At 41.0% G+C, this 25,939-nt stretch overlaps 2 protein-coding genes across 2 annotated transcripts; both read left to right on the forward strand.

Annotated features, from left to right (window-relative positions):
- Positions 1-4,630: 4,630 nt before the first annotated feature.
- Positions 4,631-5,463, forward strand: LOC143602318 (uncharacterized). The gene is made up of 2 exons (XM_077079475.1): positions 4,631-4,956; positions 5,035-5,463. Exons 1-2 carry the CDS (start codon positions 4,912-4,914, stop codon positions 5,461-5,463), a joined length of 474 nt encoding a protein of 157 aa, XP_076935590.1. The 5' UTR covers positions 4,631-4,911.
- Positions 5,464-13,575: 8,112 nt separating this feature from the next.
- Positions 13,576-25,701, forward strand: LOC143602319 (uncharacterized). The gene is made up of 4 exons (XM_077079476.1): positions 13,576-13,624; positions 23,523-23,833; positions 23,980-24,051; positions 25,021-25,701. The coding sequence occupies exons 1-4, from the start codon at positions 13,576-13,578 to the stop codon at positions 25,102-25,104; spliced, it is 516 nt and encodes a 171-aa protein (XP_076935591.1). The 3' UTR covers positions 25,105-25,701.
- Positions 25,702-25,939: the final 238 nt, after the last annotated feature.

A 25,939-nucleotide genomic window follows, 5' to 3' on the forward strand; every position in this document is an offset into this window, starting at 1 on the left:
ACACCAAGTGTGTTCGAAATGGCGACATATGGTCAGACAAATTAACGATCGCGATAACGACACGTTTGAACTCATAACAAAAGTCAAAAACCATTGGAATTGGGAATAATATTTTTATCTATATAAAATGTTGTTTAATGATTATGTATTTTTAAATTTATAATGTATGCATTTTTATTTATTTTTTTAGTTTTTAAATTATAATTTTTGAGTTATTTAAATTAAAAAAATAATTTTTTTTACGGTTGTTTGGGTGCATCATTACGAGCCTTTAGGCCATTCCAAGGTAGTTGAGGGTAAAAATTATATATGATAATTTTGATATCCTTAGATGACCACTCCTCCAACTTAAGCCTCTACTTCTCGTTTTCACTAAAAACCATACCATTGTGACCAAACACACCTTAAAGTAAACATTGATTATATCATGTATGACTTTAGATTGTGACCGCTTGATAAAGGTGTGCACATGTTTGTCTACAACGGTTTTATACCCTAACAAATGAAAACCAAAATTTTCGATTATAGATATATGAGAACCAATCAGTTTCGGTTAATTTTAATTTCAATTAATTGGCTGTTTGCATTAATTCAGTTCAATTAGGATAAGTTAACCAATGATGATTTTTGGCTAAAAAAAGAGAAACCTTACCTAATTGTCAAAGCTTTCTAGTTTTCAAAAAGTTATTGACTGTGCTATTGTTTTGGACTTTCAATCATTGATTCATTGTACCTCCTATTACGAGGGAGTTATGTATGAAAATTTTCTTTTAAGTTTTAACAAACCTTTTGTTAAACTTTTATTATTATATGTTTGAACTCAATAATTAGAATTTAATTCCTAAGATGGAGTATAAACTATAAAATATTTGATTTCTTTACTTACATCAAAAAGTCTATAAAACCGTTCTCATTTTTTAGTTTTTTAATAACAAGAGAACTATAAAAACCATGTGTTTTGTGCAACTGGGCAGCACATTTTTGGTATGTGACTGATCAAACGAGGTACCAATATACCATTAAAATTAACTACATTCCGTATATCGACTACCTGTAACACACAAGTGCGTCCGTACATGGCAACGCACAATTATAAGACCTTGTTTATATTATAATGGAACTTTGTTTGAAAATTTTCTTGTAAGAGCATTCTCAGCCTATTCTCTATATTTTTATGAGGGAGTTTTGTAAATCATATGGTATGATTATGAGTGATTGTGAGTAGAGAACAGAGTGCTATATGAGAAAGTTAAATTTCGGGTTTCACTGTTCACATCTTATCATTTTCAAATATTTTTTGAAAGTGGTTATGAGTGAATGAAAGAGAAAATATAATGATAAAAGTATTATTCAATTAACCAGAAGGGAGGAAATACAATATTTTTAGTGTAATTATATGATATATGGTATGGAATATGCTGAGAATGCTCTAACAAAGCTTGAGGTCATGTTCGGGCAAGCTATTGTTTATATTATGAAACCACATGATTGTTCCCTTAGAGCATTCACATTCAAACCACTAAATCTGGTGAGTGAGACTTTTATAATTTAGGGAGTGGTTTAGGGTGTTGTGAGTAGATGAGAGAGAAAATGCTATGATTTATCTGTATATTTGAAAATCTACTGTTCACCCCCTTTAAATTTTTTAATAATTGTTAAAAGTGGTTGTGAGTGAAAGAGAGAAAAATGATAATGATATAGGTATAAAAATATTATTTAATTAAAAAGAAGAAAGAAAATATAATATTTTTAGTATAATTTATGGATTTAGAAATAATGAATTAGATAAGAATGCTCTAGGTCTTATTACTCACTTCTTTTCACCTCTTCAAATTCAATATATTGAGTACCTATGATGACAACTTTGCATAGTACTGGACGAGTAGTTATGACCCTTAGAACAGGATCCTACCCCGTTGATTAAGGTTGGACTCTTTCACATCACGCTATACACATTTAGGTTCTCTTTTGCCTTCTCTTTCCTTAGATTCAGTAAGTAATTGATGTGTTAAAACTTAAATGTGTGAACAATTTTCTTTTTTTGAAAAGCAAATTTATTTCCATAAAAATCACCATAGCCTTGCACTTGCAAGGATTTGAATCCATCACCTTCATTTTAAAAGATTGGACACCATATCACTAGACTATCAGGTCATAGAACAATAGCTAGATTATTCAAATGATAGTTTTGTAATAAATCGATTTAAAATGTTTTATAGATTTTAAATTAAAACACACTTTAAAATGTTTTTTTTACTCATTCAGAATTAAACATACCTAATTAATGGATTGAAATTGTCACACACATGTATATCACCACTCATTTGTAACCATGGATCATTATTTTTCCCCTAACGTTTTCTCAACATCCTTTTTTTACCACGTAATAATTTACGAGGAGGTAGAACTTAGTTAGCCAACAATATTAGAAGCGTTTGGGTTCACATATTAAAACTCCATACTTATTATTTTTAAACAGTTTATTTTGTTACAACTTACAAGTAATGACTTATACATGTCAAAATTTAGCAAAATTTAAACAAAGTTTGGTAATTTTTAGTCAATTAAATGTCATAGATACAAACTATTAATAATAGACAAATTGGAATTAATAATCATAACTTAATGCAGTTGGCCGATAATAATCATAACTTAGAAAATAGATGCTACCGGTCCCAATTCTGACACTATTTGTTTTCATTAGATCTCCGTTAAAAACAACTTAACGACATTAAGTTTTTTTTCCAAATTTCAAATTGATGTTTTAGGGCGTTTAATCAAAATGAGAATACAAATCGAATGATGTAAAACTTAACTCGAAACAGTGTTCCAAACAGCTTGATTTTTGTTAATTAAAAGTTTAAACACCGGAATTGAAGCATCCTTTGGTCGTTTGGACAACCGTTTTAAGGTAAGTTTTAATTAATCGACCCGTATCCTCATTCTGATCAAAAACCCTAAAATATCGGTTTGAAATTTGGAAAAAAAATTAACGTCGTTAAATTTATTAACAGATGTCCAATGAATACAAATTATATGAAAGTTATGACCGGTGACAACTATTTTCTAAGTTGGGATTATTATCGACCAACTGCATTAAGTTGAGATGCTTAAAATCCAATTTGCCTTAATAATAAGCAAATAATTAAAATTAAAAGTGTAACGAGCTTAGCTCAACTAACCTTAAATGGAAGTGAAGATCTCAAGTTCAAATTAGATCCCAATTTAGTTTTATCGCATTGGGCCTTCGACTGATAGGTTTACCTTGGAATAGGTAATCGCGGGCTTAGGTTATCGAGCGTTGTCTTTGATCGCGAGCATATTATATCGCCTTTTGCATAACCAGACTTTTTTTTCATTGGTCATTTAAAACAAAACAAAAAAAAAAGTTGAAACTAAGGGTGTGTTTGGGATTCCTTATTTTCCTCTTCTTATGACTTATGAAGGTTGAATAAGTCATATTTATGTTTATAAAGTGTTTGGGAACACATAAGGCCTTTTAGGTTTATCCTTATCATCAAGGCTAAAATATGAGTTTTCAATAAGTTAGGATTTGGTAACTTATCTCCTTATAGGTTTAGAATACTCATTTCACCCTTCCATTCCACCCAAACACTTTAAAAAACAATTTATTCATTTATACAAAATGTCCTTTTTAGTCTTTTACATCAATAAGTTAAACAAAATACTTTTAAAAAACAACTTATTGACTTATGTTAATCCAAACACTTTTAAGAAAACTTCTTATTAAAAGTCATAAATCTTTTTTCACTTATTACAAAAAGACCTTCTCAACTTAAATAAGGAATCCCAAACACACCCTAATGCCTTATTCTTGAGTTTTTTAACTAAGGGAAGAAGGGGGAAGGATAAATAAGGAGTGAGAATGGCAGAATTTTTTTTTAATTTAAAAGTGATGAAAATAAAATCGTAAATTAAAGAATCGAGAGCAAATATTATTGGTAGTATACTCTGCAAACTGAGGTCCACGAAGAAGTAAGACTTGGATTCCAAACCCTGACGACTTGTAGAATCAATCGTCTGGTAATTTCTCATCGATTTTGCTGTTAATATTTCAATATCCACGGTGAACTGCCTGTTTCAATTTAGGGCTTTTCGTAATATTGTTAAACACAAAATCAGTCAGGCTGAAATTGTAAGTTATAATGTCTGTCATCCTTTAGCTGAAACAACCTCAATTAGAATTTATATATTGTTTCTTTTCTGATATGAATCTTATTGCTAAATGTTATCGAAATGATTTGTGTGACTTCAAAATTTGTAATGCCTTCTTTCTGTTTTGATTGGTAGACTGCGAAAAATTAAGATTAATGGATGCAACAAAAACAAAGGAATTTGAAACGACAATCACACCAAACGACTTGTGTTGTGCGTTACAAGGGTTGACTGATGCTCAGAAGTCGGATATAAGGGATATGGGATTTCAATCTATTCTCTCATTTAACATAGACAACATACCACCGGGATTGGGGCATTGGTTGTTAGTCAATTATGATCATGAACAGAATGAGTTAAATGTTGGCAGTCATGTCATTGAAATAACGCCTTCGAAGGTTCATGATGTCTTGGGCGTGCCTATGGGGGGAATTCCCGTATCCGAAAAAAAAAGGTGAGAAATGGAGATGCTATTAGAAATATATGGAGGAGACAGTCATTTATTCGTCCTGTAATATTTGTTAAACATGTCATTGAAAAACTTAAATCATGTACGGAAGGTGGAACGCTTTTCAAGCTTAACTTTCTTGTTATCTTCAACACTATCATGGGTGAGACAACCAAGAGTGCAACCGTGAATCAAAAATTTCTCATGTCAATCGTAAATGAAGATGACATATGTAACATGGATTGGTGCAGTTATGTTATAACTTGCTTAAAGAGAACGAAAGAGGGATGGAATGGTATAAAGCCCTACAATGGCCGTTGACATTTCTTGCGGTACGTTTGTTTACTGTTTTTTTTATGCAAGTTGCTTCTTATCATGACTAAATTAATATGATATTCATGACACAACAGGCACTATACGCGCACGAACTACAATTGAAACGCAGTCCTAAAAATGCAACAGCCCCGACAATACACAACATTACTACTAGTTTTTTGGCTAATCTTGAGGTTTCCATGTATGATGAAGTTCAAGAGGATAATCAGTTAACCCAAAATGTTGAAGATCAACTTATGTTAGTAACTCATATGGAATCTGCTGAAAGTCAAACTGATGAAGGTCAAACTGCTATTGACCTAAATGTAAACCTACTGCAAGACGAGGAAGACGAGGTTCAGTTTCAGTCAACCAATCCTGATTCTGTAATGAACCTGAAGTTATTCATTGGCCCACCATGTGCTCAATCGCTATCTGGATCATCAACTAATCTAATCCATTGTAACCGACTTGAACCGCCTAGAGACAAGAATGTAAGTCATGAACACTATTTAATATTATAATCTACCTTGCAAATGCTTTAACACCAATACCGTTTCAATAACTTGAAAGTAAAGTACATCAAACAATGAAGTTCTGATTATACTTTGTAGACTAAAACGTATTGTTTTATCTTTGTAGTTGCACGATGATGTAGTTATCGTAGAGCCCAAGCAGGAATATTGTGAGTTGGTTGAAAATGGATCGCGTATGTCGAATTTTGTATGTACCGCCCTACCTCTCAGTTAAGCTATACATTTCTGTGGTAATATTGGGAAAGGCAATTTAGCCTCAAATGGACAAAAAAAGGGTGAATTTTGGCTTTTTTTTGGTAGTCCTTTTTTTTGATGGAATAACGTTTCCAAACATTAAATAAAGTGCTTAATAGATTATGGGTCAAAATTGGTCAGGTCCGGTTGTAGAGTATGGCTATATAATTTTGCACAGTTAAGTTTAAATCATAATATCACTACTGTATTTAGGTTAATTCTTTTGATGCTACACTATACTAATGTTAAGTAATAAATTCTAAGACTGCATGCCATATATTACTTTTTACTAAATTCAAAGAATATAGAAAACCTAAAGTATGTCAACCTAACCTGTTTGACCAATTACTCGACTGACCCGCTAATTTTGCATAGGTGGAAGATGGTGAAAGTGACATAGTTAAGTGTCGCAAAAATTCTTAATGCCATTTTGAAGAAATACGATGACATTGCAGCCGAATGTATATTAAGAATAGATTCCGTGAGATCATTAAGGCTGTTTGTGAAGCTATCAAGCAGATTCAAGCCAATGATCTGATTGAGAGATTGAAACAGATAGAGAGTTAGGTGTTGGATGCAAAAGCGGTGAACATCAATTTGTCATGGCTTGAAGCTCACATTTTGGTTAAAAAGGTTGCCCAAGTCAAATCCAGAAAGAGACGTGCAGAGCTTGCGGCTGCAGAAGAACAGTCTAAAGAAGCTAAAACTGCCTCTTGTTGCAAAGAATCTAGCAACTTCATTAAATCTAAAGCTAACACAGATTCATGGGTAAATGACCCAGTTGTATAGGCTAGATAGATCATAATTTATTGCTATGATGTGTAATTATTAGAATATTGCCTTGGGTTATTTTGTATTTTGGTCAAAAGGGGTTATTAGCCAAAATTAAGTTGCAAGTTTAATTTATACTTTTATCATGAGCTACCTTTGTTGTGACTTCAGTGGTGTTGGCGATAGCGAGGACACCCAGATCACTATTGAGGACCAGGTGGTTTCGCAGATAACGAAGTTTAAATATTTAGGATCGTTTGTCCAAAGCAATGGAGAGATAGATAGTGACACAACCCACCGCATACAAGCTGGCTGGTGTAGGTGGAAAGCAGCCACTGGGGTTTTATGCGACAAGCGGTTCCCATTTAAATTAAAGGGGAAATTTTATATAGTAGCAGTTAGACCTGCAATGTTGTATGGAACAGACTGTTGGGCCATCAAGAAGACACAGGCACGCAAGATGGAGGTAGCAGAGATGAGGATGCTGAAGTTGATGTGCGGACACACTAGATTAGATAGGATTGGAAATGAGGTCTTTAGGAAAAGGTTAGGAGTAGTTAGCATATCAGAGAAAATAAAGGAAGGGAGATTGAGATGGTTTGGGCATGTGAAAAGGAGACCAACAACAACGCCAGTTAGAGTAGTGGAAACCCTCATTGTGGAAGGAAATAGGAGTAGAGGCAGGCCTAAATTGACTTGGGATGAGAGAATTAGACATGACTTGACAGAGTTGCACCTCTCTGAGGACATGGTCCAGAATAGAGATTCGTGGAGACGTAGGATTAAGGTTAGAGACTTTCTAGGGGAAGGTACCTAGTTAGCTTAGCTTTGTATTTAGGGTCTACTTTGGCTAGCTTGACTCCTTGTTGCTTATGTATATTTTTTGTTTGATGTTGTCTTGTGATTCTTATGCCCAAATCTTATTTACAGATTCCTTGGTAGGGTGCTACTCTATGTATTGCTAAGTGTCTTTGTTTGTAGGATGTATGTTTACTCTGTTTACCTGTATGTAGCTTTATGAGCCGAGGGTCTCTCTGGAAGCAGCCTCTCTATTCTCACGGATAGAGGAAAGACTTGCCTACATTCCACCCTCTCCTGACCCTACCGATAGCGTGCTATATGGTGGGATATACAGGGCTTGATTGATTGATTTTATCATGAGCTAATTGGGATGTTTATATGATTACTATTGTGTATACTTTTTAAACACTTAAGCCTTGCATCCTTTCAAGATGAAGGTAGAGGAATAACAACCAACAACTTTATTATCAACAGAATTTGCGCTTAAATTTTTAACATAGCCTCCTTACAACCTGAAAGGTAACAAAAAAAGACGTATAAATCGCCAACTCTTTAAGATAATCAAGTATCATTAGCCTTCTATGAATCAACTCTCATATGAATCGGTGAGTTGAGTCGCTGAACCTCAATAGAATCATATATTTGTTTGTGTCAAATGCATCTTAATCTTAATCTCGATGCACTTAAAATTGTGTAAGTTGAATACAAGTATACAACTCGTTATAACCCATTTCTCTAAACAAGTCAAATGAGTTTACAAGTTGTAACCAAGTTAACCGGTTGTGATCAATGTATAAACAAGTTATATGGGTATGCTTCTTGTAATAAACTATTAATCGGTTTTAACATGTTGTCGGGCTAACATGTTTAGTTATACGGGTTGATGATTGATCTACTTAATTAAACATTTACAAGTAAATCTAAACTTGGTCCCTTTAATTAAACTATAAAAACAAGTAAATATGTGACACAACTCTTTCATCTTCTACAATCCATAAACCACTATTTAATCGCCATATCTTCTTGTACATAGAGTGAGGGTTTGTGAATCTTATGACGTTTTTATTTTTTACAATAAGTTTATTTTGGCATATTCGTTGTATGTCTTCCTCTTCATATCATTTTGTTCTTCAAAAGTCCTCTAGTTCTCGCCTTGTTCATCAAAGGTTATGTCACATTTTCACAACCTTCTCGAGAGATTGGATCTTATGTTTGGTACACTTTATACTCTTTACTAATTTTAAACAAAATAAACTGAAAAGAACTAATTGACGGCTCTACCAGTTCCAAATTGTTTTAACCTTCTTTCATTATATTTTTATTCAAATTTAACATGTGACGGAACTTGAATGTTTAAAATATTGTTAGACTTTTATGAGAAAAAATAATATGCATGTTATTTTTTAATATGCCAACAAATTGTTGAAAATTTATATAGTGTTTGTCTAGACTAAAATAATTACCCTTTTTCAACGGCCAAAAAATCCTTTAAATGGGCTATTGGCAAAATTCATAATATCGGGATACACTTGTCTTCAAGCCGAGGGAATCCCTCAAATAAGAATAAGACCGACGCCCGTAAACACTCGCTCAGAGACACAACAGTGTGGTGAGATAAAACTAGTTCAGTTCAAGAATCAAACTAGTGATCACCGCCTGGGGTGACAATCTTGACCCAAACAATTTCAAATTGGTCAATTTGAGTTGTTTTAAAGATTAAATGTGTTGGGTTGGGTAAGAGTTTTTAACTAAAGGAGTCAAAACGAGTCATTTAAAATTTTTTCGTGTTATTTTTGGGTTAAAATGGGTCGACAAATTCAAAGAAATGGGTCGATGTGGGTTGGTGTCCAAAGAAAATGTGGCATGTTTCGGATCGGTACGGGTTTTTGTACGAGACAAATTTCGGTACGAAACGGGTTCGGTTCAGGTTTCAAGCCAACACGGGACAGACTGGGTTTTGGTTTATTTTGTTTCTTTTTGGTCGATTCCGGATTCGTTTTTGGTTTTTTGTTTCGTTTTTGTTCTGTCTCAATTTTTTGAGTTTCGTTTTGATTGATTTTTTCGATTGACTTGGTTCGGTTTTGGCTTTTTGTTTCATTTTCGTCGATTTTTTCGGATTCAGTTCAATTTCTCGTTGTTTTTTAAATGGAACGAGCACAACGGAAGAAACATTTTAGTTTTGTAACTTTTTTGTTTTTGATTTATATTTTGAGTTATAATTTTTTATTATTATTTTTGAAGATTTTTTAGGGGTTTTTGATCTTAATAGAAAACCTCTCATAGAAAAATTTTAAAAAATTAACAAAAATATCATATCTCAAAATATAAATAATAAAAAAAATCTAACAAAAATATCATATCTCAAAATATAAATAATAAAAAAAATCTAAAATGAGGTTCCGCCGTTATCCTGGTTCCACAAAAAAAATCCCGAAACCCGTTCCGACCCTAACATGTTCTGAGCCAAACCAGATTAACCATTTTTTTAATTGACTCATTCTGATCCAAATCCATTCTGACCCAAACCCGTTTCAACCCATGACTCGTTCGACCCAACCCAACCCAACCCAACCCAACCCAACCCAACCCATTTGCCATCGCTACTCGTCGAGTATTAGATCATCACCATATGCAAGTGCAGGTGCAGCTGAAATCAAAATTGTTAGAATAAGAATCAAACATGGATCAAATAAAACTAAGTTTATCTTCTACCATTCCACCACAGTCATCGAGTACTAAAATAATTACCTAGCCGGTAGATTCACACTACTACTAAATTCAAGTTATTTATTTATTTACTAGTAGTATATAATCTTGTTTTTTTAATTTAATTTTTATCGGGTGAGTTCTAAAACCCTCGTCTCTGCAACTGCAACTCTGGAGGAAGAAGACAGACGGTAAACTCTAACTCCAGCTTCCATCTTTTGCATTTAAATATATCATATCATCTTCAGCACTCATTCATTAGCTAGTCTTTTCATGATTTTGATCAAATGTGTACTTAGATTTACTAATGTTGTTTTCTCATTCGTTATTTAATTAGACTTTAGAGTTCTAACCTAAGCCCTTTAAATGTTGAATGCTGAATTAGAAATTAGAATTTACTAATGCTGCTTTTTAAATGTTGAATTTTTTGGGTGAATTTAAAACTTATAACATTTTCAATGTTTTGTTTCTGATAGATGGAGCGGGAACAATCAAGAATGGACATAAAAACATCAAACAAGAAAATTGAAACGATAACCACACCAAACGACTTGTGTTGTGTGCTACAAGGGTTGACCGATGCTCAAAAGTCGGATATAAGGGATATGGGATTTCAATCTATTCTCTCATTTAACATAGACAACATACCGCCGGGATTGGGGCATTGGTTGTTAGTCAATTATGATCATCAACGGAACCAGTTAAACGTTGGCACCCATGTAATTGAAATAACACCTTCAAAGGTTCGTGATGTTTTGGGAGTGCCTATGGGGGAAATTCCCGTATATGAAAATAAACGGGGGAAAAAGATCGATATTATTAGAAAAGAATGGAGGAAACAGTCCTTTCGTTATCCTGCTATAATATTTGTTAAACATGTCGTTGAAAAACTTAAATCATATACGGGAGGTGGAACACTTTTCAAGCTTAACTTTTTTGTTATCTTCAACTCTATCATGGGTGAGACAGCTAAGAGTTACAACGTGAATCAAAAGTTTCTTTCATCAATCAAGAATGAAGCCGACATATCTAATATGGACTGGTGCAGTTATATCATAACTTGTTTGAAAAGAACCAAAGAAGGGTGGAATGGTAAAGAGCCCTATAATGGCCCGCTGACTTTTCTTGCGGTACGTTTGTTTATAATAGCCGAATATCATATGTATAGAATAATATGATTCATTTCCTAAAATAAAGGAAGGATCTAGTTTATTATAAGTTGCTTAACATGAGGAAAGTAATATGATTTTCCTAACATGACAGGTATTATACGCACACGAGCAACAAATGAGACGTAGTCCTGAAAAGGCAATCACTCGTGCAATACAATATGTTACCACTGCTTTTTTGGTTGATCTTGAGGGTTCCATGCATGTTGATGGATTGTGTTCGAATGATAACTGAAGAAACACTAAGTGACCCGGTACAGATTATAGATAATCTGGGGGTTAAGTAATGTTTCCCACGGATGAGATCTAGCTGAGAAGGCTGTTCTTCAGGAGACCTGCAAAACAAACACCGTAAGCTCGTCACTGAGAAGGGGGGGGGGTTCCTCCTTGTGACCACCCTCCGGCGTGAGAATCAGACTAGGTTGCTCTGAATATAAGTGTATATTAAGAGATTGCTAGATAACTGGATAACAGATGATCTTACCATTCCAAGATGTTGGAGTATTTATAGCCGAAGGTAGGTTTCCTAGAAGGTACAGCCGGCTGAATAGTATTCCTGTTCTACCAACAGTGGACTATGCACAGGCCATACTGGTTGGTGGATAGATTACGGCCAACAGTAACTATGTCGGCTGCACTATTCCTCCAACTGTAGATTATGCACGTCCTTCCTACTGTGGATTATACGCAGGCCATGCTGGTTAGTGAATAGGTTACGGCCAACAGTAACACTATTTCACCAACTGTAGGCTGCGCACGCCCTGCAGTTAGGGTTGGTGAGTAGGCAGCGGCTAATAGTGACAAACAGTACTAGAGGGTGCTCCTCCTCGCACTGTTGTCTGTGAGCTGTCACCCTGTGATTGGCTCATGGGCTGTTCTGGTCAGATCGTCTGTCCTATCCATACCTTGGTAGGTATAGTACAAAAGATCTTTCAGAATCATACAGACTGGCTCATTTAGGCGGGATTGTTCCCGCCTTGCTCATTCCTTCATGTGACTACTGAAGTATCTATTGTCTTGTGCGTGTAGCCCTGCTGTCTGCGGGTAGCCTTCCCTGATGGCTTGTATCCGCAACTGCGGGAACAGGCGGGGTACTTCACCATTGGGAGGCTTTCCCTGCGTGTACAGCTTGCGTACTGCGCGTAAGGTTCTATGAGCATGGTGGGTCTTGCGGAAGCAGATGGCCTTTGCGCAGACGTCCCTGTTCAAGGTGAGTCTTGCGGGACCAACTGGGCTCTGCTGGGACCTACCTCTTCAAGTCCCCCCAGTCCAATGTTCTTCTCATGAATGTTCAATAAAGTGAGGTGAACTTTTGGACTTTAAGCAAGGGGTTTTGAAAAGGTTTTTAGTTTTAAGGTTCTCCGTGGGGATTCTTCCCGCGGATTTCCTAATGTCACTTGCAAAAATTCCCGATTTTTTTTTTTGCTTGATCTTTGGGTATGATGCGGGTAGGTATGTAACCTTCTCGCAAGTCAGGAGCGTTGAGTCTTACTTGTGTGGATTCTCCCTGAGGTTTTAGTGGTTTTGAACATAGTGATCAATTATGTTTAAACCACCAATTCCATCCTGGAGCCTCAAACAATGTAGTTCTCGACGTTCCCGCTATGCGGGGATGTTATTTCCGTTTCCACAAGCATTGCCCAAAAGATCCTTCTTGGTTTCAATTCCCTGCGGAGTGCTAGGTATGTGAAGGGTTTTGCCTTAACACTGTACCCGCGCTCGTCTTACAGTTACTTTACTTTCAAGGTACCCCTGGCGTCAATTCCCTGCGGGTGCTAGGTATGTGAAGGGTTTTGCCTTAACACTGTACCCGCACCCGCCTTATAGTTACTTTGTTGCCGGGGTTTTCTTGGCTTCAATTCCCTGCGGGTGCTAGGTATGTGAAGGGTTTTACCTTAACACTGTACCCGCATCCGTCTTATGGTTACTTGGTTGCCAAGGTAAGGGGTATTTTCCCGCTTACTTTTGAATCTTTTTGAATTTTGAATTTTGAAATTCGAAAGGTTGGTAAGGATAAGAACAGTCCAAACATCTGAAACGTCGTGCGACGGTTTCTTCTGACTGTGTCAGGACGTGCAGGAAGTTATGGTGACGTGACAGTACATGGTCATTCCAGACGCTTTTTCAGGCGCGTGGGCGCGATTTTTCGGGCGCGTGGCCGCGAAATTACTGGCACGCGTCCTTTTGACAGCTGTTGCCAGGTTGCTTTTTGCCACGCGTCATAGTTTCATTGCACCTTCAATTTCTCTCTCCTCCGCATTAAATTCACCGCATTAATTGCGATTAGTATATAAAGGGGGTGGAGGATCCTTTCCAATTCATACTTTCACATTTTCTCTTCATCTTTACAGCGATTTCCGGTGAATACTCTAATTAGTCGAGCATTCCCCTGAAATCGTTTTCTTCTTCCTTTTGCAAGATGTCTTCACATGATTTCGAGCCTACCACCGATGATAGGAGTACTGCTGGCGAGTGCCAGTGTGCTCTGCCCGGCGATCAGTACCGGTATGTTGTTAGGAAGTTCATGCTCGATCCTCTGGAGCCTGAGTTTCCTGAATCCCACCAGACCGTGTACGATGCCCCCAGAGGCAAGATCGGGGTTTATGCAGCATTCTTTGTCTATGGGAATCTTAGGTTCCCATTGACAAAGTTTGTTTATCGTGTCCTTGAGAGGCACGGTGTTCATTTGACCGAGCTGCACCCTATGGCGGTTGCCAAGATTCGCCACTTCGAGTGGGTGTGCCGGATTCTGGGCATCGAGCCCTATGTGGACCGCCTGATGACCTTCTATACTTGGAGGTGCATCCAGGGGTGGTACACCCTGACAACCCGTATCAAGGGTTTAAAGATTTGTGCGACCGAGCGCAGTCTCCGATCGTGGAAGCGGGAGTTCTTCTACATATCCGCCCGCGCCGTCCCCCTTGCCATGAAGTTTAAAAATGGCCAAGCAATTCCGAGCCTTCACGCCCCCAACTACCAGGAGGCGGAATGGTTCTCGAAGATATCCCTGGTCCAATCTCCGGTTTACCGGTTTGCGGAGTCCGGGATGGTGATGCTGGGGATGAGCCGGGTGTGGAAGGAGGCGTCTCAGGTTCCCATCCTTCTCGAATACGGTTTGAACTCTACTCCTTATGGTATGTTTTGTCTTTCTTGTTGATATGAGTTTGTCTTCTAACTGTTTCTTTTCTTTCAGAGGGGAACAATTTGGAGTCGCTCCTGTACCCGCGGGAAGCTGACGATCCTGTGCGGATGGGTACTCGTGCTCTTGATGAGAACGAGTTGCCCATCCTGGAGCAAACAGCGGATCGGTTTGTGGAGGTTTATCCGCTGGGCCACGAGATCCTGAGCCACCGGCGGCCAGGTAAGGCGTTATTCTCTCCTCCACCCCTCAGTGCTGTACCCGCTGCTGGAATTCCTTACACCCTGTCTTCTTCTGAGGAATCCGCAGATGGTCCTTCGTTAGTGCGGAAGAAGCGGGCTGCCGGCGGGAAAGGGAAGGAGAAGGCGGCCTCCACAGCCGATCCAGTGCTCCTATCTGACACTGAGTCAGATAGTGAAGAGGCGGGGGGGAAGCCCGGTGGTGAGAAGACCACTGCTCCGGAGGCTACGACTGTTACCTCTGGAGAACCAATGACGACGACGGTGACCGGCATCAAGAGACCGGCTCCATCGGGTTCGTCCCCGCCCGTCCGTACGTTCAAGCTGAAGAAACCCTGTAAGTACAACTCTCTTAGCTTTTATCTTCATAGTTTAATCTTCAAGTCTTTTTAACACTTTTCTTCTTTACGCAGGTGTGGATGTTGGCGCATTCCAGGGTGAGGGGCCGAGTACAACCTCTCCGCCAATGACGGTAGGCTTGGTCAGCCTACCTGAGGCGTCGACCCAGGCGCCTGCGCCTGCATCCGCTGGTTCAGTTGCTCATTCTGAGCCGACTGTTCCAGCCGAGATGACGTCACCGCCGGCGGTGAGTGCAATTTTTACAGCATCGTTCACCGAGCCGGCGGTTACTGTTGCTGCTGACTCTTCGGCGGCGTCCGCGACGGACACCATGCCTCCGCCATCGACTGCGGCGGAAACCATGCCGCCTCCGCCATCGGCCTCGACGGCTGGACCTTCAGGTACGCGCGGGGCTTCTCGCCGATCCTTGTTACCTTCCCATCTGCCTGACCTTTTGGATGGATTTCCCTTAGGTTCAGGTGATGGGTTCGGTGGCTATCGGCCTGTTATCGACCCTACAGGTGCGTAGGGTTCTTTTGTCCTTTATGTAATTTTTATCATCTTTTCCTAACTGCTTTGTTTCTTTTGCAGTGTCGGATTCCAATGAAGTGTATGTTCCAAGATGGAACATACGCCGAGGAACAACCATTCGCACACCTGTGGAGTGCGTGGACTGGGCTCGCCACGCTGCTCCCCATGGTGCGTTGGGGGAAGCCATGGTTAGCTACCAGGAGGGTAGGCTAACCAACGAGCTTCGGGTTCTCCTGGCCCGGATGCAGCCACGCGTCGAGCTGCTTTGTCGTGAAAACGACAAGTTGAAAGCAGCTCGTGTTAAAGAAATATCTCAGGCGCGTGCTCTCCGGGAGGAGAACCAAAAACTGACCGCAGTATCTGCGGAGAAGGAGAAGGCCTTCAAGGCCCTCGAGGTTGAGGTTCAAGCGCGACTCGAGGCCCGCTCCAAGGCTGCCCAAGCTGTTAACGAACAGCTTCGGCTAGCTAAGGAGACTGCGAGGAACGCGACCGAGAGGGCCACCAAGGCTGAAGCTGTTGCTGAGCCTCTCCGCCTGGAGAATGAAGAACTTAAAGCTAAGTTAGAGGCTCTTCAGCAGGCTCATGATGCCTTGGCTATGGAGGATGCGAAGAAACTTCAAGAGATCCTGGACCAGAGGGGTGTGCTTGCGCAGACCGAGCGGAAGCTTAAGGGCGTTGAAGAGGCCGCTGCAAAGGATGTGCTTCTCGCCAATCTTAATAAGAACGAAGCTGAACGCGCCTGCACCCAAGCTCTGGCTGCCAAGGAATGGCTTCTTCGAGAAGCGTTGCCTCAGGTATTTTAGCTTTATGTCGTCACGCTTTCCTTTGTAGAATAGAAGTTCTTATACTTGTACATTTTTTGTAGGTTGTGCATCGGGTCTTTTCAGAGACATCTTACGACGATGCTATGAGCGCAGCCCTCAACGCTTCTCATGAGGATGGGGAACGGACCGGCTTCCTGCTTGGTCTAGGGTTTGCTGAGAAAGGCGTCCCGCCTTCCAACTTCCCTTTGTATAATGCGGATACCGAAACTATTTATGACCAAGCAGTGAACCAGTATGCTGCCTTCCCGCATCCGGTGGTGGAGAAGGTAAATGAAATTGCTGCTGCTGATGATGGGCTTGCTGTCCTTAGAGATTTCCTTGAACCGTCACACTCTGCTGATGGTGCGGGTCCAAGTGGGAGTGGTCCTGAAGCATGATCCAAAAGATCCCTTTCCACCACTAGCGTAGATATTTGCTCTTGTACTTCTTTTGTATGCGGGTATATACCCAGCAATGTTTGTAATATTCAAGTTGATGAAATAAAGAATGTGTTTGTCCTTTTCTTTGTTTATTTAACGCATGTTTACACTTAGCAATTTCTTTAGTACTTAGATAAGTTAACTTTTTGACATGGTAAATTATAAGTTTATTTTTGCTTCCTTTCATGATTGTGCGGGTAGGACCGTCACTTGCACTTAGTAGGATGGCTAAACTTACATTTATCCTGAGTGGAAGTTTTCCTTATCTTTTCCTAGAAATTTTCTAAGTGTTCAGAATAAGTTAACCTTTGAACGTGGTAGATGATAGGTTGAAGTTTTGCTTCCTTGTTTGTGATTGTGCGGGTAAGACCGTCACTTGCACTTACAAGGATGGCTAAACTTTACTTACATCTGACCTGCGTGTAGGTTTTCCTTAGAACTTTTTAACATTTTTAGCGCTGTGTTTATGCGGGTTTTGCCGCCTTCCACACGCAACTACTTACTTCTTCACGCATTGGTGCGGTGAATACCGGCACATGGGAAGTTCATAAGTTAAAGGTAAGGCTATCAACACATTGTGTAAGGAGAATCATTTCCATTAGAAGTGGCTCTAGGCCTTTTCTTTACAAGTTTGGAATTGATCTACATATAACATTTGCGTAATTGAGCTCCATTCCATGTTCTTGGGATAGGAGTGCCATCGAGCCTTTCAAGCCGGTATGCGCCTTTTCCCAGGACTTCTTTGATAATGTATGGCCCTTCCCAGACCGGGGCCAGCTTTCCTGGGCGCTCTTGGTTTGAAGCCTCGTTGTTACGCAGTATGTAGTCTCCTTCATTTAAGTTGCAGAGTTTTACCCGCGTGTTGTAGTACTTTTGCATTTGTCGTTTGTAATTTTCTTCACGCACTGCGGCTAAGTCTCTGCGTTCCTCGGTTAGCATAAGGTCTAACCGTCTTTCCGCATCGTTGTCTTCTGGCTGGATCAAGACCCTTGGTGAGGGTAAACCAATTTCGACTGGGACCATGGCTTCAGTGCCATAAGTAAGACTGAACGGGGTTTCCCCCGTACTGGCCTTTTTCAGCGTTCTGTTTGCCCAAAGGACGTGCGGGAGCTCGTCCACCCAGCCGGATCTGTGTCTCAAGAGTCTTTTCTTTATGCCATCGACGATGCTCTTGTTTGCTCTTTCCACCTCACCATTACCTTGCGGGTGTGCCACTGAGGTAAAGGTGTGGGTGATTTGTAGTTCTTTCAGCCACTGCTGTAGCTTCTTGTCAGCAAAGTTGGTGCCGTTATCGCTCACCAGATTCTGTGGAAGTCCAAAACGACAGATAATAAATTCCCAAATAAATTTTTTGATATGTTTTGCGGTTGTTTGGGCTAAAGGTTTTGCTTCTATCCACTTGGTGAAGTAATCGATGGCTACCACTAGGAACTGAACATTTCCTGCTGCTGTGGGAAATGGGCCTGTCACATCGATGGCCCACTTCTGAAATGGCCACGAAGAAGTGACTGGAACAAGTTCGTTCTTCGGGCGATGCGTGTTGGGTGCGTAAAGCTGACAAGACCTGCATTTTCTAATGTATGCCAGTGCATCCATATGCATCCCCGGCCAAAAGTATCCCGCATTGTTCAGTTTAGCCACAACAGCGCGGGGACCTGCGTGAACTCCACAGATGCCTTCGTGTACTTCCCTTAAGAGGTAGTCAGCATCTTGGTTGTTCACGCATCTTAAAAGTGGGCCAAGAAAGTTACGTCTGTAAAGGTTGTCATTGATGAGTTGATAATTTAGTGCTTTACGTCAGCATCTTGCTTGACGTGTATGACTTTACAATCATTAAAATCACGCATGAGGGTTTTTGCCTGGGCGAGGTACAAGGCCATTGTGTCGTTCACAGCCGTGTACGTCCCATTTATTTGGTTGGCCACCAGCATGGAATCCACGTGGGCTTCCAAGTTTTTCACTCCCATCTTACGCGCAATTCTCAAACCGGCCAAGAATGCTTCGTATTCGACTTCGTTATTCGTACTTGGAAAATCCAACCGAATAGCGTAAGTATATTCTTGGCCTGCTGGGTTGGTTAATTTTAACCCTGCGCCTGAACCCTCGTTACTGGCGGCTCCATCAGTGTAGAGTCGCCAGACATCGTTGATGTCCTGTGCTGGGGAGGGTTGAGCCTCCTCCTGGCACTCTTTCTCCCGCGAAGCGGGGACTTCTGCAATAAAATCGGCCAAGACCTGGCCTTTTATGGCTGGTCTTGGCTTGTACTTAATTGCATATTCTCCCAATTCAATTGCCCATTTGGCTAGACGTCCCGATAATTCGGGTTTGCCTAGAACGTTTGAGAGTTTGAAGTTGGTGAGAATGGTAATTGGGTGACCCTGGAAATATCGTCTTAACCTGCGTGAAGCGTTTATAAGTGCTAAGACTAATTTTTCGAGGGTAGAGTACCGGGTTTCTACGTCTGTTAGTACACGGCTAACATAATAGATTGGCATCTGGATGCCCTTTCGTTCTACTAGCAGAACTGCCCCGGTTGCTCTATCTGTTGCGGAAAGGTATAGGATTAACTCCTCTCCTGCTTGTGGTGCTGTAAGTGTTGGAAGTTCGATCAAGCGTGACCGAATCTCCTGAAAAGCTGCTTCCGCTTCTGGTGTCCAGCGGAAGTGCGTTTTCTTCAAGCAGTTTCTCAATGTTGACACGAAAGGAAACGACTTATCCGCATGGTTTGCCAAGAAGCGATTAAGTGCGACTAGTCGTCCATTCAGTGTCTGAGCCTGTTTGATGGTGGTAGGTGATTCCATTTTAACAATGGCTTCGACCTTTTCAGGGTTCGCTCTGAAGCCATCTTTAGTAACAATGACTCCCAAGAACTTCCCTTCTTCCATCCCAAATGAACACTTGCTCGGGTTGAGCTTCATGTTTATTTTTCGGAGCGTGTTGAAAGTTTCTTCAATGTCTTTCAACATCGCTTCTGGCTCGAGGCTTTTGATAACCAAATCATCCATATAGACTTCCAAGTTTCTCCCGATTTGGGCATGAAACTCTTTGTCCATTAGTCGTTGGTACGTGGACCCTGCATTCTTAAGTCCGAATGGCATCATTTTATAACAAAATGTACCATCGGGCGTCCGAAATGCGGTTTTGTCCTGGTCATCTATGGCCATGTGGATTTGATGGTACCCCTTATACGCATCCAAGAAGCATTTAAGGCGAAATGGTGCCAACGAATCCACCTTGAGATCAATTTCTGGTAACGGATAACAATCTTTGGGGCATGCTTTGTTCAAATCTTTGAAATCTATGCACATGCGCCATTGTTTGTCATTCTTCGGTACCATTACGGGATTTGCAACCCATGTTTGATATCTACTAACGCGTACGATACCTGCGTCAAGGAGTTCCCTGACTTGGGTTCTACACGCGTTAGTTTGTTCAGGCCCCATTACTCTGCGCTTTTGTACGACTGGCGTAACAGCCGGATCGCACTTGAGCTTATGCTCCGCCTTACTTCGGGGTACACCAGTCATGTCAGCTGGTGCCCACGCAAAGATGTCAGCGTTTTTCTGCAGTAAGCGTTTGAGTAATGTGCGGGTGGGATCAACGATTGTTGGTCCAATGGTAACGGCCTGGTCGGGGTATTTGCCATTGAAGGCCCATTTTTCCGGTTCAGTGATGGTTGGTTTAGCCTTTTTTGGTTTGGGTTTAGATGAGACAGATGCAATGCATACCTGGGGAATGCCAGAGATCATCGCTACACCCTCAGCTGTTGGCCATCCCATCATGCCGTGGACTGAAGATACCACGGCATTGAATCTTGCCATCCCGTCTCTTCCGAATAGGATGTCGTACGTGTGGTGTGGCTTTTTCATCACGACAAAATCCACGTCTTCTGTGCGTGAATGATTCCCATCAGTAAGAGTAACGGGGAAAGATAGGATACCCAGGGGGGTTTCTGTACTGCCGTCAAACCCTTCCATTGAAGCGTAGACCGTTTCCAAGCGTTCTTTATCTTCATCATCCAGCTTATCAAAGAACTGCCTGTACATCACTGTCGACGAAGCGCCGTTGTCAGCAAGAGTGCGGGAAGTGATGTAATGCCCCAGCTGGCTTCTGATGACGATGGGGCCTTCTTTGCTGGGGCCTCCTGGCACTCGCGGGAAGCGCACCTCAGCTTCCTTCCACGCGCATGGTTCTGTCACTCGCCTTTTTCTTCCTCTGACCTTAACATGAACCATGTTGATGCTGATGTCGATGGGCTTCCGTCCGTTACCTCTGTACCGGTTGTCATTCCTTCCTCCCTTCCTGATTGATGCCACGAGATGTGCAAGTCTTCCATCCTTGACAAATGTCTCAATAATATCCTTCAAGGATGTGCACTCTTCAGTACCATGACCCTTTGTCCCGTGGAAATCACAGGATTTGCTTTGATCCGCATTAGGTTTCTGCCGGATCAATGGGGCTTTTGGCCATGGCAATTTTTCCGTGGCAAATATCTCCGTGACGCTCTTCGTGAGTGGCGTCCACCGGTGTTTTCGGTTTGAAGGGTGTGTGTTATCCCTTCCGCCAACAAGAGGGCGAGAGCTGGATGAGGTGTCAAAGTTTACCCTTGACTGCCAAATACCTAGCCTCCTCTTTTTGTTCTGCCGGGCGATCCGGACATTGTTCTCTCTTGTCCTCTGCGTGTAGAGGTGTGTACTCTGGGGAAGATCCCTTCCCAGTTGCTTTTCCGTCTCGGCAAAGCGCTTTGCCGCCGTCATGATGGCATCCCAAGTTGATGGCATGCCATCCTTACCCGTCAATGTGCGGATAAGTTCTGGGTATTCGGCGCCTTGGATGAAGGCGGCGCGAACCAGATCCTCACTTATGTTGCCGAGACTAAGCTTTTTAGAGTTGAAGCGAGTGATGAAGTCCAGTAAAGATTCATCCTCTTCTCTCACGCAGTTGAGGATCGTCCACTGCTCTTCAGTGTACTTCCTCTGTTGGCTGAAGTGCTGGCTGAACTTGTTCTGAAAGTCCGCCCAGTCATATATGTGGTGGATCGGTAAACGATCGAACCATGCCCTGGCCGCTCCGACCAGAGTCATTTGGAACATGTAGCACAACGTGGGTTCCGTCCAGTTGCTGACGGTAGCCCCCGCAATGAACCTGTTCAAATGGTCGTCTGGGTCGGATAGACCATCATAAGTGCCAATGTTGGACATTTGCTTGGCACTTCTCGGGGCGATTGCTTCCGCAATGTCCCTTGCAAATTTTGACTTTCCTGCATTTGTAGCAGTTGGTCTAAAGGTCTTGGAGAAGTCACGCGGGTTTCTCTCCGCGATTGGTTTAAAAGCTTCCCCAAAATTCCTTTTTGGTTGGACGTCCGTTTCCTTACGCTTCCCTTTCGCCTTATGGCGAGGGTTCGCGTCGGTATCGGACTCCAACTCGTCGTCTGAGTACTCGCAGTCATTGCTCATATTGAGGTGTTGGCGAGTACTGCCGAATTCGTCGGCCTGTTGAGCTGAACGCAAGCGTTCATCCAACTCGGCTTGGAATTCTCTTTGCCGTGCTTCGGCCCACGCCTTCACTTGATCTAGTGTTTGGCGAGGGACCCTCGTTCGTTTTTCCAGCTGGGTATCGGTGAACCCCAGTGGAATATTTACTGCACTTGCCCCGGCTTGGGTAGTCGGGGTAGTGTTCGTAAGGATTGTATAACCGCCGGTGTTCCCCCCAGTTGCTGGGGTTGTTATCGGGGTTTCTTGGTCGGTTACAGGCCTTTGGACCGGAGTAACGTTAACCATTTCTTCAGAAATTGTGAAAAAACTAAAATAGTTCTAGCTTTTATGCACGGATGGCGCCAATGAAGAAACACTAAGTGACCCGGTACAGATTATAGATAATCTGGGGGTTAAGTAATGTTTCCCACGGATGAGATCTAGCTGAGAAGGCTGTTCTTCAGGAGACCTGCAAAACAAACACCGTAAGCTCGTCACTGAGAAGGGGGGGGTTCCTCCTTGTGACCACCCTCCGGCGTGAGAATCAGACTAGGTTGCTCTGAATATAAGTGTATATTAAGAGATTGCTAGATAACTGGATAACAGATGATCTTACCATTCCAAGATGTTGGAGTATTTATAGCCGAAGGTAGGTTTCCTAGAAGGTACAGCCGGCTGAATAGTATTCCTGTTCTACCAACAGTGGACTATGCACAGGCCATACTGGTTGGTGGATAGATTACGGCCAACAGTAACTATGTCGGCTGCACTATTCCTCCACCTGTAGATTATGCACGTCCTACCTACTGTGGATTATACGCAGGCCATGCTGGTTAGTGAATAGGTTACGGCCAACAGTAACACTATTTCATCAACTGTAGGCTGCGCACGCCCTGCAGTTAGGGTTGGTGAGTAGGCAGCGGCTAATAGTGACAAACAGTACTAGAGGGTGCTCCTCCTCGCACTGTTGTCGGTGAGCTGTCACCCTGTGATTGGCTCATGGGCTGTTCTGGTCAGATCGTCTGTCCTATCCATACCTTGGTAGGTATAGTACAAAAGATCTTTCAGAATCATACAGACTGGCTCATTTAGGCGGGATTGTTCCCGCCTTGCTCATTCCTTCATGTGACTACTGAAGTATCTATTGTCTTGTGCGTGTAGCCCTGCTGTCTGCGGGTAGCCTTCCCTGATGGCTTGTATCCGCAACTGCGGGAACAGGCGGGGTACTTCACCATTGGGAGGCTTTCCCTGCGTGTACAGCTTGCGTACTGCGCGTAAGGTTCTATGAGCATGGTGGGTCCTGCGGAAGCAGATGGCCTTTGCGCAGACGTCCCTGTTCAAGGTGAGTCTTGCGGGACCAACTGGGCTCTGCTGGGACCTACCTCTTCAATAACATTCAAGAGGACAATCAATTATCTCAATATGTTAAAGATCCAATTCAATTCGATTATCAGTTACAATTACCCATCGGCCCACCAGGTGCTCGATCACTGTCTGAAGAGCAAACTCAAACTGATGAAGGTCAAACTGCTATTGACCAAAATGTAAGTGTTTATGTACCGCAAGACGATGAAGATGGATATCAAATTCAGTCAACTGATTCTGTATTGAACCTAAAGTTACCCATCAGCCCGACAAATGCTCATTCACTGTCTGGATCATCAACTAATTTAGTCCATTGTAACCGACTTGAACCGCCTAGAGACAAGAAGGTAAGTCATGCATTGCACAATCTAATGTTTTAATCTACCTTGTAAATGATTAAACACCAATACAATTTCAACAACTTGAAAGTAAACTACATCAAATAATTATATACTTTTTATGATGGTTAACACGTTTTCCTTTATCTTTGTAGTTGCACGTTATTGTTATTGATGATGATGATGATGATGATGATGTAATCTTAGACCCCAACCACGAACATTCTGTATATATATCTCCTTACCTCTCAATTATGTTATACATTTCTGTGATTGTTATTGGAAAAGGCAATTAAGCCACAAATGGACAAAAACTAGGGGTGTCAATTCTTGACCCGACCCGAAATCCAACACGAACCCGACACGAAAAAGTATTGGTTTTGGGTTGGCTGACACGACGTTTTCTTAAACAGGTCAACCCGAACCCGACCCGTCAAAAAGTGGGTTGACCTGTTAACCTCTTTAACAATTTTAGAGAGAATATTATTTTTAGAGATAAGGTGTTTTAAATTTTAAAGTTAAATACTTAGTTTGTTAATTTTTCATATATCTGTTAACTTTTAAAAGTAAAACTAATTTTTTTACACTAGTTTTATCTACTTTTTACTTCTAATAATTTCATTTTATTAGTTCTAACTGTATATTCTATGGTTATTTCATTCGTTTGTTCTTATCTTGAACTAAATATGTGAACCTAAGTTTGTTAATTAAGAATGAGAGATAAATACACAAAAACAATTACATTTATCAAAAATTATTAACAAATTTTATATGTATAAGAGTACTTAATTGTTTAATTTATTACTAAGTCAATAGATATTACTCATATTCGTATATGAATGTAAAATGGGTTGACCCGAAACACAACCCGAACACAACACGAATTTAAATGGGTCGATACGACCCGACACGAATAAAAATACGCGTTGGGTTAGGGTTGAAGATCTCAACACGCTAACCCGCCAACTCGACACGATTGACACCCCTAACAAAAACCAAGTCATTTTTGGCTTTTTTATTGGTGAAAAAATGTTTCCAAATTGGCTAGAATAAAGAAAGTGTTTAATAGTTTACGGGTCAAAGTTGGTCGGGTCTGGTTGTAGTTAGGTTGTTTATTTTGATTCTATAAATTACTTATGTTATGTAATAAATTCTAAGATTGCGTTTCTTGACTGACTCGCTAGTTTAATTCATAGGTGGAAAAGTTCTCAACTAGTGAAAGTGGCATGGTTTGTGTTCAAGGCTACACAGTTATAACAAAGTTCTGCAACAATTCATGAAGTCATTTTGAAGAAACACGGTGATATTGCAGCCGATTGTGTATTGAAAACAGATTCCATGAGATCATCAATTGTTGAAACTGTTTGTGAAGTTGTGAAGCAGATTCAAGCTAATGACGTTTTTGAGAAACTGAAGGAAATAGAGAAACAGATGTCAGATGTGAAGGCAATCAACATTGACGTGTCATGGATTGAAGCTCACCTGGAAACCGTTCAGAAAAGGAAAGAAGACACTGAAATGTATAGATTGCTTATGAAAAAGAAAGCAGACCACCTTTTGGATGAAAATGTTGCCCAAATCAATCTCAGAAAGAGACGTGCAGAGCTTGCGGCTGCTGAAGAACGGTCCAAAGAGGCTAGAAGGCGTGTGGAGGCATTGCAGCTTGTTGCAAAGAATATGACTGACAGCTTCTTTGAGTCTAAAGCCCAAATAGATTCATGGGTAAATGACCCAGTTATATAGGTTGGATAGATCATGCTATGGTGTGGTGTGGTGTGGTGTGGTGTGCAATTATTACTTAATTATTAGAAGATTGCCTAGACTAACTTTGTAATTTGGTCAAAATGGGTTATTAACCTTGAGGGTGCAAGTTTAAAACCTTAGGATGAGTGTAGTGGGCGTGGGCTCGGGCGACAAAGGGGCGAAATTGGGCGCAAACACCGCCCCCCGGGCGATATGTGGGCGAAAGGGGCGGGGGCGGGTTGTTTTTGTCGCCGTGGAAGAAGAAATATTATTATTTTATTACATGTTGTGTGTGTATATATATGTATGTGTATATGTATATATGTTGTGTGTGTGATATATATGTATATGTATATGTATATATGTTGTGTG

The sequence above is a fragment of the Bidens hawaiensis genome, unplaced genomic scaffold (genome assembly GCF_021521415.1).
Source record: "Bidens hawaiensis isolate Kalapana, Puna unplaced genomic scaffold, B.hawaiensis_p1.1 tig00058438_1, whole genome shotgun sequence".
Classification (NCBI taxonomy): Eukaryota; Viridiplantae; Streptophyta; class Magnoliopsida; order Asterales; family Asteraceae; genus Bidens; species Bidens hawaiensis.